The 18,772-nt window shown below is 34.6% G+C and overlaps 1 protein-coding gene and 1 pseudogene across 1 annotated transcript; both read left to right on the forward strand.

The window, feature by feature from the left end:
* The first annotated feature begins 1,056 nt into the window (after positions 1–1,056).
* On the forward strand, positions 1,057–16,735 carry LOC107261929 (protein pleiotropic regulator PRL2-like). Its single transcript, XM_048372352.1, has 7 exons — positions 1,057–1,060; positions 1,161–1,309; positions 1,617–1,737; positions 10,294–10,375; positions 10,502–10,564; positions 11,207–11,288; positions 15,595–16,735. The coding sequence occupies exons 1-7, from the start codon at positions 1,057–1,059 to the stop codon at positions 15,613–15,615; spliced, it is 522 nt and encodes a 173-aa protein (XP_048228309.1). The 3' UTR covers positions 15,616–16,735.
* A 675-nt stretch (positions 16,736–17,410) lies between these two features.
* Positions 17,411–18,364, forward strand: LOC107261928 (annotated as a pseudogene).
* The last annotated feature ends 408 nt before the right edge of the window (positions 18,365–18,772 follow it).

Below are 18,772 nucleotides of genomic sequence, written 5' to 3' on the forward strand. Positions count from 1 at the left end.
CGACTCCAAAGACAATTAAAATTCATATTTGGGAATCGTTGCTTTTGGTTGCAATCAACACTCAGTTGATTCGAGTTTGATTTGTTGCCTTTGGGGCCTTGGCAGGTTTCTCCCTTTTGGTTGTGGCATCTTATTTACATGTTTTTACTTGGATAATGTACAATACTTGTCCTCTAACTGTTGATTTCCCTTTCTTCATCTTTGCAAGTGTAGAAAGTGACTGTAATTGCCATGACTTTTACAAGTTCTGTTGGCAGAAGAAGATTGTTTGCCTAGATAAATAGCTTCATTGTTGTTTTTATCCTTGCTGGACAACTTACTCTAACAGTATGCTATTGTGTTATGAGTTCTTTACAATAGAAGACATGTCATTTTTATTAATGGTGCAGTCTTGAATCTTTAACTAATTGTTTGCTTTTGGAAAGAAAAGTACAAACACCAACTTTTAGCCTTAAATTTGGAGTCTTATCCTTGAGGTCATGGCGGTGATAGATGCCATAGTAAAGCTCAAATTTCCTCATAGCTTGTGTTGTGGTTAATGGAATCAATGTGTTTTCATTAGTTATATCTACTTGAAAGAAAACTTTCTTCTTCAAAATAATGGCTGCTTAGCAGAAGGCAATTATTATATAAGGTGTAATAATGATATAAAAAATGTTCATTATGATAAGCATACGGGTTTTGTTGACTTAATTTGAAAATAATGTCCTTTTATTATTATTCCCACTTGGTGCTAGTAATTATGCACGCATATATGGGAATCAAAGTTAATCTTATCACGATGTTTTAAGAGACATAATACTTGGAAGCTTGATTCCAGACTGAAGTTACCACATGCTCCGGCAAATTAAAAAAAGAAGAAGAAGAAAAGCTATGGGATAAATTTTGTTATTCCTTAATTTTCCAGGGGCTAAGTCGTATTATTATAGTTCGTCTCTTTATTCCACTTATAACAACACATACATGGGCGCATCCTTACTATTGTCAAGTTACTACTATATGCTCGACTCCAGTTGTTGCCTTTCTAAATTTGATTGCTGTTGTTGTTTGGCCAACATGGGTAGTCATTGCCATCCCATGAGACATTAAGGAAGGTTTGTCACAATTGCTGATTTCTCTTTGTTCCTTCATTGGCCTTTTATTTTTTACCGCGATTAGAGGCAAACTGTGGTGGTCAAGAAAGTTAAAGGTCACTGGGATCTCACGTTCCTTTTTTCTTTACTTTGCGGTGGTAACTTATGTGGTGACCAGGCCTAGAAGAGAACTTCTGTTTACTGTTGTTTCACAGGAAGAGAAATATAAAACAAAGGTTTGCAAACCTTTCCCGTTCTGAATGTCATGTTTAAGTGAATCAGCAACAGTGTCATCTATACTTTTCCCCGCCCACTATTTTTATCCTCATTCTATTTTATATATTTGTGGAATTGTAACCCATCACAGAGACGATCTTGAAACTCCTTTATGCATGGATGAATAGTGCTTCTATTTTCTAACTAATGCCAACATATCATGCTACATACTTTATATGTGCACTGATTCATCAGGTGTCTTATGTTGTATTGCTGCTAGGTGGAATAGTTGGAGTATCAAAACTTCATGGTTTTATGGTGCTGCAGGTGTGCATAGATGTAATAGTTCAACGGCTTGGAGATGCTACAGCAGCTGGAATGTACAAACTATTATTTAGCACTCTTCACGGAAGGACCTCAACTGTCTCCGTTTATGCTTTGCCAATACGTATAATTATGTTGTCTTTATACTCCTATTCCATACTAACCGTCTCTTTTTGAAATAAAAAAATTTCCAATTATCTGCCACTGTTTTTTCCCTTTTCTTTAACTGTTTCCTTATATATGAAGGTCCATGCATACAAAATTAAAGTAAAACAACTACAAGAAAGAAAGAAAGCCCATGTGATACGAACTCGAACCGGATACGTTCAAACACCAAGATAAGTAATGGTGAGAAAATCAAACTGATAAACGCTCTCCCTATTTAAGAGGAAGCACCCTTACCAATAAGTTCGAATTTGTCGCCCCAAGATCTAACTTGAAAGTTTGCAATTGATTATGGAACTAACAAACTTAGCAATAGAACTACTAAGCCCTTTAGTTATAAATAGATGAAGAATGTTCAAACAACTCAAGAAACTAATAAAAAGTTAATTGATTGATCAAACATGTAGATGTGAAACTAAATCAAACAAGTTAATTTAATCTCAAGAAATTCAATAAGGAACACCTTAAGGAATAAGAGTTAACAACTCAAATTAAACTTCATTCAGAAATGTATATTGATCTTATGTCCTTTAGCCCGAAATACATAGCTCTATTTATAGAGTTTTGAAATGATTCTAACCCTAAAAAGGACTAAGAGATAAGCAATAAAGAATCAAACCCTAAAAGACTTCTAATGTCGCCTCCTTCTCTAAGCATAAGTGGTGGCCGCCCTAGGGTTAGGTGAGACCTCCAATGCTTCTAGAAACCCTAATGTGTGGCCCAATGCTTTTAGAAACCCTAATGCGCGGCCCAATGCTTCTAGAAACCCTAGGAAAGCCTCGCTGACTTTGATCCCCCGATCTTTGACCTTGACCTTGTTCCATGACCGGAAGTTTAAGCTTCATTAATAGCAATTAATGTCACTATCTTCAAGGCGTTGTTATCTTCATTAAAAGCACCATCATTAGCCATCTTCAAAACATGCTCCAAGTAAGAATTTAAGGCTTGCTTGAACCTTTTACTCCTTGCTCGTGTCATCGGTCCTCCATAGGCTAGTGGATCCATGCTAGTTGACTTAGATGCATCTTTGGTTGCATCATTCCCCCCTCTTTGAAAGGATTCGACCTCGAATCAACGCCTTCATCAAAATCAAAAGGAGACAAATCAGCAACATTAAAAGTAGCACTAACATTATACTCACTGTAAGTCAACTTTGTATGCATTATCGTTGATGCGCTCTATTACTTCAAATGGACCATCACCACGTGGCATCAACTTTGATTTTCTTTGATTGGGAAACCTTTCCTTCCTGAAGTGCACCCAAACCCAATCACCAACTTCAAATACCATCCTTTTGCGGCCCTTATTGCGTTGTTTGGTGATTTGTTCATTGCGTCTTTCCAAATTTGCACGCACTTGCTCATGCAACTTCAACACAAATTCAGCCTTCTTTGCACCATCTAAATTCACTTGTTCACTCAAAGGTAAAGCAATCAAATCTAAAGGACTCAAAGGAATAAAGCCATAAACAATCTCAAATGGGCAAAATTGAGTAGAAGAATGCATACTACGATTATATGCAAATTCAACATGCGGCAAACAATTTTCCCATGTTCTCAAGTTTCGTTTAACCATGGTCCTAAGTAATTGTGATAAAGTTCTATTTACTACCTCAGTTTGACCATCGGTTTGGGGATGATATGTAGTAGAAAAAAGTAATTTAGTTCCCAGTTTACCCCATAAGGTCTTCCAAAAATAGCTCAAAAACTTGGTGTCCCTATCACTGATAATAGTTCTAGGCATACCATGTAAACGTACAATTTCTCTAAAGAACAATTCAGCAACATGTTGTGCATCATCGGTTTTCCTACATGCAATAAAGTGTGACATCTTTGAAAACCTATCCACCACAACAAAAATACTATCATGCCCATGCTTAGACCTAGGTAATCTAAGCACAAAATCCATAGATATGTCAATCCAAGGAGAATTAGGTATGGGCAAAGGCATGTATAACCCATTAGGTTGTAATTTAGACTTAGCTTGCTTGCATACAATACAGTTAGCACATAATCTATTCACATCAGGATTTCATTTTAGGCCAATAGAAATGATCATGCAAAACATCTAAAGTCTTTTGAACACCAAAGTGTCCCATCAAACCACCTTCATGTGATTCTCTCACAAGCAATTCACGCATAGAACACATAGGAATGCATAGACGTTTTTCTTTGAACAAAAATCCATCATGTCTGTAAAATTTATCAATAGCACCATGTTCACAAGCATGAAAGATAGAACCAAAATCGTGGTCATCAACATACAAGTCTTTGATATACTCAAAACCAAGCAATTTTGTTTCTAGAGAAGCAAGTAAAGCATACCTTCTAGATAGTGCATCGGCAACTACATTTTCTTTACCTTGCTTGTACTTAATGACATAGGGAAATGCTTCAATGAATTCACTCCATTTAGCATGGCGCTTATTCAACTTGTTCTGTCCCTTCAAGTGCTTTAATGCTTCATGATCCGTGTGAATCACAAACTCCTTAGGTAGCAAATAATGCTGCCAAACATTGAGTGCACGCACAAGAGCATACAATTCCTTGTCATAAGTTGGATATTTCAAGCTAGCTCCATTCAACTTTTCACTAAAATAGGCTATTGGCTTCCCATCTTGCATTAAAACAGCTCCAATACCTACACCAAAGCATCACAATCAATTTCAAAAGTTTTGGAAAAATCCGGAAGTGAAAGAATGGGAGATGAAGTAAGTTTGTCCTTTAGCATATTAAATGCGTTTTCTTGTTGTTCTCCCAATGAAACTTCACGTTCTTCTTTACAAGCTCGTTAAGTGGTGCGGCAGAATCAAGTCCTTGACAAACCTCCTATAGAAGCTTGCAAGCCCATGAAAGCTCCTCACATCACTAATATTCTTTGGTGTTGGCCACTCCTTAATTGCTTTTACCTTATCTTCATCGACCTGAATTCCATTTTTACTAACAACAAAACCAAGAAACACAAGTTTGTTTGTGCAAAAATCACACTTAGCAAGGTTAGCATATAAAGAATTCTCACGCAAAACCATCAACACCATCCGAACATGTTCAACATGCTCACTAAAGCTCTTACTATAAATCAAAATATCATCAAAGTATACTACCACAAATTTACCAATATACGCACGCAAAACATGGTTCATTAGTCTCATAAAAGTACTTGGTGCGTTAGTTAAGCCAAAAGGCATGACCAACCACTCATACAAACCAAATTTAGTTTTGAATGCCGTTTTCCACTCATCACCTATATTCATTCTAATTTGGTGATAGCCACTTCTCAAATCAATTTTAGTAAAGATAACACTTCCATGCAATTCATCTAACATATCATCTAACCTAGGAATAGGATGACGATATTTAATGGTAATCTTGTTAATTGCACGACAATCAATACACATACGCCAAGACCCATCTTTCTTAGGGACTAACAAAACAGGAACAGCACATGGGCTAAGACTTTCCCTAACATAACCTTTACTTAGTAGTTCCTCAACTTGGCGTTGCAGCTCTTTGGTCTCCTCCGGATTGACTCTATAGGCTGGTCTATTTGGAATGGATGACCCCGGGACAAAGTCAATTTGGTGCTCTATCCCCCTTAGTGGTGGCAACCCACTAGGTAACTCATTGGGAAACATATCGTCATATTCCTGCAAAACACTTACAAAAACACTAGGAAGAGAAGAGTTAAGATTATTAGTGTTAAATAAAGTCTCCTTGTACATAAGTACAAGTACTTGCCTATTTTCACTCAAAGCCTTTCTCATGTCTCGCTCTCTAACTAAGAAACTCACTTTTTTCTCGCTTGCCTCCCCTTTTTCTTGCGCCTTACTCGTTCTTTTGCTCACATTCTTGCGCAAACCCTCGCTAAACTCTCCTTTTACCACTCGTTGCTCTCCCCCCTCATTATTTTCCACACAACTCCCCTTTTGCTTGTGCACCTTTTCTTTTTCATATGCACTCTCACACTTTCTTTTTTCTTTCTCATATGCTTCCATTCGGTCCTTTACAACTTTTTGTAATTCACAAACTTCTTTAGGACTTAATGGTGCCAAAACATACGGTTTTCCATCCATTACAAGAGAATATGCATTGGTTCGACCATTATGAATTACAGATCTATCATATAACCATGGTCTACCTAGCAACATATGACATGCTTGCATGGGAACAACATCACATAATACCTCATCATTATACTTCTTTACACTAAATGCAATCCGTACTTGCTTAGTAACTCTAATCCCACTTTGATCATTAAGCCATTGCAAGGTGTATGGCTTAGGATGCTTAATAGTTGGAAGTCTAAGTTTATCAACCATCATAGCACTGGCTACATTAGTACAACTACCCCCATCAATGATTAAACTACAATTAGCATCATGGTTTTGTACTTTACATGTAGTATGAAATATGTTTTCCCTTTGAGCGTCATCATCAATAGGTTGTAAATTAAGAGCTCTAAAAGTTATAAGTACATTACTAACCTCACCCAATTGCACATCATCACATTCTTCCAACTCATGCATGTATAGGTAATCCTCCTCACCTGGTTCGGATTCTTCATCACTCTCAAAGACCACTTCACCACCTCGAATTGCCATGGTTCGCTTGTTTGGACATTGGGAAGATATATGTCCATACCCCAAACACTTGAAGCATTGCACTTTCTTTGATTTGAGGTCACTTTGCGTCGTTGGTTTAGTGTTAACATCAAATTTAGGGGCTGGCTTGATGTCCTTTGATGCGTCACGACCCTTGTTGGGGGCTGGTTGCTCCCTTTCCATGCATTACTCCATTTTGAGCTAGGGGAAGCACTTCTGCTCTTGGTTTTTAATTGCTTTTCCACCTTTATGGCCATGTGCAACATATCCTCCATCTCTACATAATGCTGCAATTCAATTATGTTAGCAATATCACGATTCAAACCATGCAAAAATCTTGCCATTGTGGCTTCCCTATCCTCATCTATATTGGCTCTAATCATAGCTATCTCCATAGATTGCCAATACTCCTCAACACTCTTACTACCTTGTACTAGATTTTGTAACTTGTTGTACAAATCCCTTTGGTAGTGCGATGGCACAAACCTTTACGCATAATGCGTTTAACCTCATCCCATGAACCAACTTCGTGTTCCCATGACGCCTCACGACCACTCACCAATTGATCCCACCAAATGGCAGCATAATCACAAAATTCAACAACAGTAAGTTTAACCTTTTAGACTCACTATAGTTATGACATTCAAAAACCCTTTCAACCTTCTTTTCCCACTCCAAATAAACTTCGTGGTCACTCTTACCATGAAAAGATGGTATTTTCATCTTAATGCTACCCAAATTAGTGTCAATTTTGGGTTGGAGATTATGTCTAGACCCTTTAGACTCACTTTCTTGGTCATTATCGGAACCATCCCCTTTAGACGTTTTAGGCATATCATTCAATAACCTAGTTAATTTGTCATCTTGTTTTTGAAATTGTTTTGTCATATGTTCTACTACATCTCTCAATGTATAAGCTAAATTTTCCAAAGTCAATGATGGTTCGGATGACATGGTTAAACCAAAAGACTAAGAAAAAGGACGTGATCAAGTGTTATACTCTAGAGGCTTCTTATAGTTAAAGGCAAAAACAAGAAAAGATCACTCCCTCACGTGTTTCACTCACAAAGAATTGAATTCCTTATAGAAATTAAATCAAATTGTTCTAGTAATCACAAGAACAAGTTTTTCACAACCTCTTAACGTTTATTAATTCAAGTTCAATAGAACACTCGTGAATCAATAAAACGAATTATAAGCGTGTGAACAAAACAAGCTTACAACTAATCGAACAAGACTCAATTAACCCAAAAGAAAAGCTTTTAAGAGAAAACAAACAAAATTACCCAAATCGGGAATTATAAGAATGAAGAATGTACTCCAATTAATTAAAAGGAATTACGGAATGAATCAATCAAGAGTCAATTCTTCGAGAACTACCCAACACAAATGGTTAGGGTTAGTTTTCCGTTCCTTCCCTTTCTTTTTTTTTTTTTTTTTTTTGGAAATCTGCCTTGGTATGCGGGCAAAGAAAGAAAATAGTATACTTTTTTTTTTTTAATAATGATGCGAATGTGAAATTGAGATGAAATAGAAGATGACTCTTTAATTGAAAAAAATGAACCAACTAACAAGTTTGGCTCCGATACCAAATGATACGAACTCGAACCGGATACGCTCAAACACCAAGATAAGTAATGGTGAGAAAATCAAACTGATAAACGCTCTCCCTATTTAAGAGGAAGCACCCTTACCAATAAGTTCGAATTTGTCGCCCCAAGATCTAACTTGAAAGTTTGCAATTGATTATGGAACTAACAAACTTAGCAATAGAACTACTAAGCCCTTTAGTTATAAATAGATGAAGAATGTTCAAACAACTCAAGAAACTAATAAAAAGTTAATTGATTGATCAAACATGTAGATGTGAAACTAAATCAAACAAGTTAATTTAATCTCAAGAAATTCAATAAGGAACACCTTAAGGAATAAGAGTTAACAACTCAAATTAAACTTCATTCGGGAAATGTATATTGATCTTATGTCCTTTAGCCCGAAATACATAGCTCTATTTATAGAGTTTTGAAATGATTCTAACCCTAAAAAGGACTAAGAGATAAGCAATAAAGAATCAAACCCTAAAAGACTTCTAATGTGCGTCGCCTCCTTCTCTAAGCATAAGTGGTGGCCGCCCTAGGGTTAGGTGAGACCTCCAATGCTTCTAGAAACCCTAATGTGTGGCCCAATGCTTTTAGAAACCCTAATGTGCGGCCCAATGCTTCTAGAAACCCTAGGAAAGCCTGTTGACTTTGATCCCTGATCTTTGACCTTGACCTTGTTCCATGACCAGAAGTTTAAGCTTCATTAATAGCAATTAATGTCACTATCTTCAAGGCGTTGTTATCTTCATTAAAAGCACCATCATTAGCCATCTTCAAAACATGCTCCAAGTAAGAATTTAAGGCTTGCTTGAACCTTTTACTCCTTGCTCGTGTCATCGGTCCTCCATAGGCTAGTGGATCCATGCTAGTTGACTTAGATGCATCTTTGGTTGCATCACCATGTTGCTTTAGATAAGATACAAATTGTCTACATGAGGGGGATAAAACGTTGCTGCTATAATTATTCTACATCACACAACTAGGTCTCTTTTCTATCTCTCTCTCCTAATTTTTATCTGTTTTCTTTGCCTCCATCTTCTCTATTCTTCTTCACTCCAATTTTACCTTTATTTTTTCTTTCAACCAGATAGGTCCTCCTTTTCTTCCTTTCATTTATTACATCTTGCACTACCTGAATCAAATGCTCTTGACATTTTGATTCTGTCTTTACTGCGCCTCAGTTCTCCATTCTCTGCACAGCCTTTTTATTTATTTTGTAGACCACTGCCTATTTTTTTTCAATTTTTTATGGCAGCTGCACTGCCCTAAATCCCTAAGTCCCAAATTTCAAATTGAAGTGTGACATTTCAGCCAGTTTCATAGAAGCTCCGCCACCCTCCACCCCCGTTCTCCGGTTAACGTCTCCTTTTTTTCGGTTAAAACGATTTTTATTACTTTTTGTGTTGACAATTTTGTGGTTGTTTTGCTATGATAATATAGAAATGTGATTTTGGGTTTAAATTTCAGTAACTATTATGTTTTGCTTTGTTTTATATTTTTGCATGTAAGGCTTTTTTTTTTGTAAGAATTGATCTAGACTACTGGACTCTGATTATTATGTTTGGAGGAACTTCAGGATTTGTATGTTTGGACTTCTTTTTTATCTTTTAACTCCATTTTCTAATCAATTCCAACTAATCAATTTTCTGCTTAATTTCAAAAAATAATTATGGTTTATTATCATATGCATGTATATAATATCTTCTCTTTTGATCATTGTCCTACCTAGATTGATCCTGTGATTATGGTTATATTTCATTTTATTTTTCCAAAAAGAACTTAGAACATAAAAATTAATGTTATGAAAGAAAGAGCCAACAAAGAACAATTTTGATAATAATATCATCTAGTTTTAAAATCTAATATTTTCTTAAAGATAAAAAATAAGAATTAATATAATAAATATATATATCTCAATTTTTAAATAAAATCTTAAATCGTAAAGGGAATCCAATGGAGCTTGTCAATTTCAATATTAACTTTATAATATTGGATTACGTATACTTTGCATACTTTTAGTCTTATAATGATATGCCCTAACTGAAGCACATGCTAGAATACTGAAAATGCAGTTAAATTTTGTGATAGCTAAATCTAGTATTCGGGGTTAATGTAACCAAGACTATATTTTCATGTATGCACAGAACTAAGTTGGAATGTTTGATTTGTATTCAATAGCTGTTGTGAAGTCAATACTTTTTTCAATCTGGTTTAATATAGAACAGGTATGGTGGAATGTTTAGTATTCTTGTGTTGGATTTTATATGCCGATTCAAGTTATTTTACCATAATATGTGTTTTCATTGTATTGCAGGTCCAGATGATTCTAGGGATCCACAAAAGGGTGGGATCCAAAACGCGTTGGTGGTTGGTCCAACTATGCAACAAAAGGGAATGTGAGTGCTTTCCATCCTTGTATCTCCTGCCTGCCTGCCTATAAGCTTTACTATCACCACAATCATAATTATCTTTATAATGAGAATCTTTGTTATTGGTGCTAATTATTTCTTTGTTTCCTTTAGAAATAATGTTGGTCCTCAGGGAAAAAGCACTGCCTTGATTTCTGGTTCTAAATCATCTGAAAGGTTCCATTTTGAGCTTGTTCTGACACTTAATGAGGCAAATATGCTTGTCTATATGATGCCACTTTACATTTACAATAATGTTTGGCTGCTGCAGTGATTATGTAATTCTACTTTTATCATTTGGCTAGAGATTCGAAGTTCATAGTTTTCTGCTGTTTTATATAGTGAAACTTAATTGAGGTGTTCTTTGTAATGCCTTGCATGAAAAAGAGAATTTGAAAGTACTGTAGAATGTAATGCAAAGTACTTAAGGAACATAAATTAATATGAAATGTAAAGTGTCCTGCTTCACTTGTGTAATGATGTAACAGAAGACCAATATAGGATGATTAAGGTTGAAAAAAGTGTAGAAAATAGTTGGGGTTTAACAAACTTTTGAATTAAAATTGTATTTGAAACCAGAAAATACAATTATCTACTAATAATAGTTAAGATAAATCCTAATCCTAGACTGAAAAGTAATCATATTAAACCAATAAAAGACTAATTAAACAAGAATCCTAATTAAGAAAATAAAATCAAAAGAAATAAGAAAACTGTAAATAAAATCCTAATTTGATATTCCTGCATCATGTAATTTTTGTGTCTATAAATTGACGTTTCCTGCGTGATATATAATTTGTACGCACTCCATCTTATAAGGTTCTCCACATCTGCTATAATGGAAAGAATTCCAAGCAAATGGCCGCGTCCTGTTTGGCATCCTCCATGGAAGAACTACAGGGTAAGAACTTTCTAATTGGTGTTACTGTGTTGTTGGTTAGGTTGCAGCATATGTTGTGTGATTACTTGCAATTTACAGTTGATGATCATTTTTTTTTTTCTGGTAATCTGTAATATGTACATCTTTTCCATAAAAGTAATGTAGTCTACATATCTTTTCCATTAGTTGACCATGCTAAATTAAGATCGAATTTAAAGAGTGAAGACATCAATTTATTTTAATAAAAATAAGTACAATTTAAATAAATATTTTGTCTGTAAAAATATTTTATCAATTATTCATACTAAAAACATTTATTTTTATTTTAAACTAAATAGTTGTTTTATTTTCTATTATATAACAATAACGAGGCAACTATTAGTTTTAAATCTAATTATAAAAGTTTAACTCCGTTGGAATTGTCAATTATTAAGTATAATTAAGTCTTCTTTCAAAATAAAAATATAATTAAATATAATTCTAGAGATCTAAGAATATATTAAAAAGTATAAATCTATATGTATTACATTTATATTCATCCTATTTACAGTACATATTTAGACTAATTAAAAATTTATCTAAAATTATTTTTATAAAAGAATAGTTATCACTTTAGTTTCTGTATTTATATTAACTACTTAAGGTTATTATTAAAAATTAAGAAAGAGAGAAAAATATTAGTAAGCATTAATTTTTAATATAAGTATTTATTTTAGCAAGCATTAATTGTCAATATAAGTATTTATTTTACGTTTTATTTAAATTTAGCAATTTGATTAAAATACTAAATGTATAATTAGGTGGGTTAGAATTAGACTTGGATACAAATTAATAAATTATAATTTAAATAAATATTATATTTAATTTATTACACTAAAATCTTTATTTTTATTCTAATTTTATTAATTATTTTAATTTTTTATTATATGGATAATAACAAGTTTAACAATTAAAACTCTCGCGCATAATATATGAGTAAAAAAACTATAAATGCATAAAATTTTTAATATTTGAACGGAGATATTTCAATATGAACCGGAATTTCATATACCTGAAAGATATTTGTTAAATATTTAATATATATTGTTTACTGTATTCATTTGGATCAATGTTAGTAATGAAGCAATACTAGCATTGTTAACCAACATAGTAAAGTAACTAAAAACGATGAGATATCAACAATTGAATCTTACAAGTGATAGCAAAAGTGCCTATCAGAAAATATTTTGGTGGTAATTTACCTCAAATTGAAAATTAATACATTGAAACGTATAAAAATAGAGAGGTTGAGGATGTTATAACAGTGTCAAGAATTGCTTATATGTAAAGTATTATAATTGAAATTACAAAATCAATTCAATATAAGACATCAATAAAAATAATACCAAAATAGTTACTTAATTCTTCCCACACATGCATTTTGACAATCTTAATTGCAATATTTGATTCAGTAAACCAGTTACATTTTCACATAATTTTTTATATAACACAAAAGAAAACATAAATCTTTCAATACTATTTCATGGCCGTAGATATTTGGCCTTGCATGCTGTTATTGTACCTTTGTTGGAGCACTTCAGTGGAAACTTAGTCTTTTAGAGGATGGATGTAACACCCGAAATTTTTTTATATATTTAATAATGAGTTATTTTCTATACCCAATTAGTTTGAAATTTTAAGAAATTATTCAAGTAAATTATTTGAGAAATGATTATATTTTGGTTATTCAAAATTTTCCCAAATGCATATTTATATAAGTAAAATTATATATTGAAAAATTTTGGAAGAAATTATAAAGGATGTTTTTATAAAAGAATTTTGGGAGAATTGGTATTATAATTGATTAGTAGTATTAAATTTTAAGTTGGAAATTGATTATTTAATTTAATTGTGTGTAGGATTTAATTGGAGGATTATTTTGGAATAAGGATTAAAAGTATAATTTTATTTTTATGGGATTTTAATGGAAATTTGTGAGCTTGGTATTTTGTAAATAAATATGCTCATTGAGGGTATATTTATAATTGTGTATTTTCAATAATTCGGTTTTGGCCCAAATTAAATAGTTAAGGGCTTAATTGAAAGGCTAAAGGAATGGAATCGGGGAGAGAGAAAGTAGATCGGGAGAGAGAGAGAGAGGGCGATGGCCGAAGAAGAAGAGGAGGAAGGCGGCGCAAGGCGTCGCTTGGTGGCGGCTTTTTGGCGCGCGGGCTGATTGAGCGCTATAAAGCGTATGCGCATGCGGAGAACGACAGCGTCTGGCAATGAAATCGCTCAGAGGCAATGGCCCGAGGTCGCTCCTACCGCTTCCGGTGGCGCCGAGTCGAGTGGCGATCGGCTCCTCTCGGCAAGGGCTCTCTTTTGGCAGCAGCGGCAACGCCTGTGGTGGCCGGAGACGGAAGATCCGGTGGAGAGAGAAAATGGTGGCAGCCGGCATTTTTGGGTTTTTTCGGCGAGATCCGGCGGAGGATGGACGATCGGAGGGCATATCTCGACTCTCCTCTGCTCAAGCTTCGCGATGGCACTGGTTTTGTGGCGATCGGGCTTCGTTTGTGAATCGACGGTCGAGATCGTCTGCAAATCTCTCCGAATGATCGGGTGTCAGATCGGAAAATCAGAAGTGGGGATCGTCATCAGCGCATCGTTGTGAGTCCGATGGTGTGTTCGGATCGTCGATCGGACTCCGGCGGCTGGAGGCGAGTCGACCGAGCGACCGAGCGTCTCGGTAATTTTTTTTGGCCCGTTAATTTTAGAAATTCTTAGTTTAATTGTGTCTATTGGATGGTATTGAGTATTTGATGATATTGTGAGTCAAAAATAATTGTCCGGTTACTGCCTTGTGTTTTGTCTTTGTGGCGGAGCTCTGGAAATAGTGAAGTTCGGGGACCCGACTCCCGTTGTTTAAATTGTTGGATATTTGAAGTGTTCTTCCGGGTGTCCTGGACCCGTTTTTGCTGTGGGGGTAATATTCGTGTTGTAGGGGAGGTTCTGCCGGATTTTCGGTAGAATTCTCCCGAGTCGAGATTCTTAGACAGTCAGTCCTAGGAGTCTAGACCTAGGATTAATGATCTATTGTCTCAGCATATTGATAAATTATTTTCCGTGATTAGATGATCTGTCTGTTCGGCTCGCTCCAACTGAGGCACCGGAGCAGAGCTAGGAGGTCGCCAATCCTGTGAGTTAAAGTCATTTAATCATTGCGCTATTGCTAAGTCTGATTTAATATGCTATTTTGAAAGTTTATGCATAATATGGTTATTAGTATCGCAACGTAAATAATTTCACTGGACTATTAATTATTGAAAATAATATAAATATTATTATTAGTAACGTTATAATAATACAGATATTATTATTCTGTCGACACGAATTGCACGTAGCCTTATCCTAAATTATTAATCTTTATTTCGATGTGTTGAATGATTTCATTAAACAATGATATTTATTAAATGTGATGATTGCGTTTTGGAAAATGTGGCTTTCGTAGAACATGCCACCTGGTGGGTTGCATCAGGACCGCGTGCGCACCGGTAATGATTATGGACATAAGGTTATTATGGATTTGTTTGCCCTGATCGAGCATTGCTCTCTGGGCTGAGTTCAGTTGATTGCCGGAGTTAAGGTCCCTGATCGAGCGATGCTCTCTGGGCGCCGGCTTATTTGGAATTCAAGTGTTCAGGCTGGAGGTAAGGACCCTGATCGAGCTTGCTCTCTGGGCGCCAGTCTTATTGGATTAAGAGAGCCAAAATGGCTGTTAGAATTTTGGGGTTAGGGTTCTACTGAGCCACTCGTCCCGTAAAAGTAAAAAATATATTTTTATTTATTTATTTATTAATTTATTATAGTATGGTTTGATATATAGTCTCTAGATTATTTGATTTTAACTCACTCTCAAGACTGACAAGTCTCATTTTTACTGTTTTTTTCAGATTCATGACTGTTAGTCCTCTCGCGACTCTTATTCAGTAACCCGACTCCTTCATCATCGGGTGATGTATTTGATTTGGTATGTAAATTGGTAAATCTTAGATTCTCCGCAGTAGTAATAGTAGATGTATCAGTTGTAAATTTTTCTGAGTTTCAGGTCTCGCCTAGTTTTTCTGGCAGACCGAAGTATTTATGTAGAATGTAGCTATTAAGATAATTTGTGGTTTTAATAATATTAATTTGAGATGAGATTTTTTTAAGTCAGTGAGTGTCAGGCTTACTACGGGTTTCGGTGGCCTTACGCCTACCCATTCCCTAGTGCCGGTCACGGGCCCACGGGTGGGGTCGTGACAATGGAGGTTTTGTTTAGTGTTGATTTAATCCTTGGCTGCCAACCCAGTATCCTTTTAAACTCAAGTAAAGCAAGCCAGCTGGGTGTCAAGTTGAAAAAGTCTCCCATCAAATCCACCCTCACTCTAAGTCATGGAATGAGTTGTTGGTAAGGCAATCTTTTAATATCGAGGAGGCTAAGACTATCCTACGACTGCCTCTGAGCTTCCTAGGGGCTAAAGATAAATTGATCTAAAACTTTACAAGGGATGGGAAGTCCAAAGTTAATTCAAAATATGCAGTGGCATCCAGCCTTCTCTCTCGGGTTGCCTCCTTCAAGGCGTTGGAAATGGAAAGACTCAAAGCCAGTAGGGTGTGGAAATGTTTATGGAATACAGGGCTCCTAAGTAAAATTTCAATCTTCCTTTGGATTAATGGTTAATGGATTGCCATTTGGAACAAAATTACAAAGAAGGGCATCCTAGCTAGTGTGCAATGTGCCTCCTACGGCTGTGAAGGATAGCCCTCTTACCTTTTTTTTTTCTTTTTTTGTGGTAAGGCAAAGGCAGTATGGTGACTCTCACCCTTTAAGCTGAAGTCTGAATTTCTTAGTGGATCTTTGTTTGGGGACCGATGGCTCTTTTTTACAGATGGTATTACAAATATATTATCAAGCGATCTAGGTTTTCAATAGGGAAGGCGAGAAACGCTATACTTTTCAATAGGGAAGACTGGGACCCTAACCTTATTGTGACTAATCCTTGCAATCTTCTTAATCAGACTATAGTACCTCAAAAGTCTGGGCAGAATTCACTGGTGCCCAATGAATTATCTAACCCACTCCCTAGAGTGCAAGAAATTTGGGTCCCCCCTCTCGCTGGCTTGGTTAAAATTAACTTTGATGCGGTTGTGTTCTTAGCAAAAAAAGAGGCTCTATTGGCTGTGTTGCTAAGGAGTGCCTAGTAAAGGCGTCTCACGATGAAGACGATAATCCAGTGCCACTATACTAGGAGGAAGAGGAGAGAATTTTCTTAGAGACAGTTCAAGCTTCCTCACATAGCAGATACGTAAATAGGACATGGAAGAATAAGACATCTTCATATCAGTCTGATGTCTCGACCTCCAAAGTATATTACTTATATATGTGTGATTGGTTACTTATATATGTATTTAGTAACAGTACCAGTATTTGTTTATAAATATCAAGTCACTTTGTCATTCCTTGTCAATATGCTCCAATACTATACATAAGGTATTTGCAGTGGAATTTCTTTCTTATAAGTATGTGAGGAGGAATTTGATGTCAAATTTTATTTGAAATTAAATATACGCATACATATTATTATTAAGTTAAATTTATCGATAAATATGCAGCAGAACAAAATTATATATCAAAACTGATAAAGTGTGAATAATTTTAATTATTATATTTTAAAAACTTTATTAAATAATTAAAGAAATTCTTACATGAATATATTACCAATTCAATAGTTATTATATAAATACTTGATAGATCATTATAGCAGTTAGCAGCAACTTTAAAAAATTTAATTAGTAAAGAATGAAAATACTGATACAAACTAAGGAAAGATACGAAAATTAATAAGAATTAAAAATATTTGTCAATACAAATAAAATAAGATAAATTAATAGAGTAAAAATAAAAAAAATTAATAGAGATTAAAAAATTTCGAGAACTAAAAATAATTATAAAAATCAGTAAAAATTACAAATAAAAACTAAAATATTTTCTATGAAAAATTAGAGCATTAAAATATAATTTTGGGGTCAGTGGGGCAACAGCTCCGACTGACCTCCAAAGTATTCTTTCTTTATGTATATATCTAATTTCTTACTACAATAATTTTAAAATTAAAATAGATTTTTTCGTTGTTTTATAGCGATAAGCGAAGCTAAAATATAAAAATTTAATTTCTCAAATTTTAAGGTATTTCTCTCATTAATAATAACAATAATAATATTAAATTTCTCTAATTCATATAAGTGTGTATTTAAGATGAAGTCACCAGGATACACATGGGATGAGATAGACTTCGAATTCTTGGGGAACTTGAGTGGTGATCCTTACACCGTTCATACAAATGCGTATAGCAATGGCAAGGATGACAACATTTTCACCTATGGTTCAACCCTACTGCAGATTTTCACACTTATTCTATTCTTTGGAATCCATACTGCATTGTGTAAGTACCATTTCTGAGTAATCCATATAAGTTTTTCTTAAATACAGTATCTAGTATTAATGGATGAGCCAAGTATTTAAGTTATTGGGAATTGCAAAGTTGCTTATATAATTGCAGGTTGAGATTCTTCAATTTTGAAAAGAAAGAATTTCAGTTTTTGTTTCCCTCGATACGTTGAAATATCTTAAATTAAATAAGAATATATCATCTAGATTGTCAATAAATGGTACGCCCATAAGAGAATTCAAGAACATGGAGTCAATTTGTGTCCCTTCCCAAAGAGGCAGGCAATGAGGATATACTCAAGCCTATGGAATGCAGATGAGTGGGCAACAAGGGGTGGTCTTATAAAGACTGATTGGAGTCAAGCTCCATTCATTGCCTCTCACAGGAACTTCAAAGCTGAGGCTTGCACTTGATCTTTTGGCAAGCATTTTTGTACTCCAAATTATGTTTGGCTAAGACAACAATTGGATGCAACTAGCCTAAGAAGGTTCAAATGAGTGCAGAAAAATTACATGATTTACAATTACTACACTGACACTAAGCGATTTCCTCATGGCTTCCCTCCAGAATGTTATCACTCATCATAGAGCATATATATGTATGTATGTATTTATGTACGTATGTTTATGTATAAACTGGCAATCACCATGCATATACTTCTCTAGTTCTCTAGTTTCATGTGTACGTTCTCTTTCACAAAGTGTAAAATATGATTATTATAACATAATGTAAATATATTCAGCAAGTTATAATATGAGAAATTTTAGCTTTCAGAATTTCAATTCCGCTTTGATCTATATAGAATCTAATATTGTTATTTCCCATAGATGATAGACCAATATGATAATATGCTTTTATTTTTATCTTTTTGCAATTTTATATTTATTATAAAAAAAATCTCAAAAGAAGAAGTAGTATTTAATTTCATAAGACTTAAGTTCTTTTAACTCTTGATCAATATAGGATGTGATACAACATTTATTTGCTTTTTGTGTTATATTGAATTAACACTTCAACATTGGACTTGTAGCCTAATGG

This window comes from Ricinus communis, chromosome 3 (genome assembly GCF_019578655.1).
Source record: "Ricinus communis isolate WT05 ecotype wild-type chromosome 3, ASM1957865v1, whole genome shotgun sequence".
In the NCBI taxonomy this organism is placed as follows: Eukaryota; Viridiplantae; Streptophyta; class Magnoliopsida; order Malpighiales; family Euphorbiaceae; genus Ricinus; species Ricinus communis.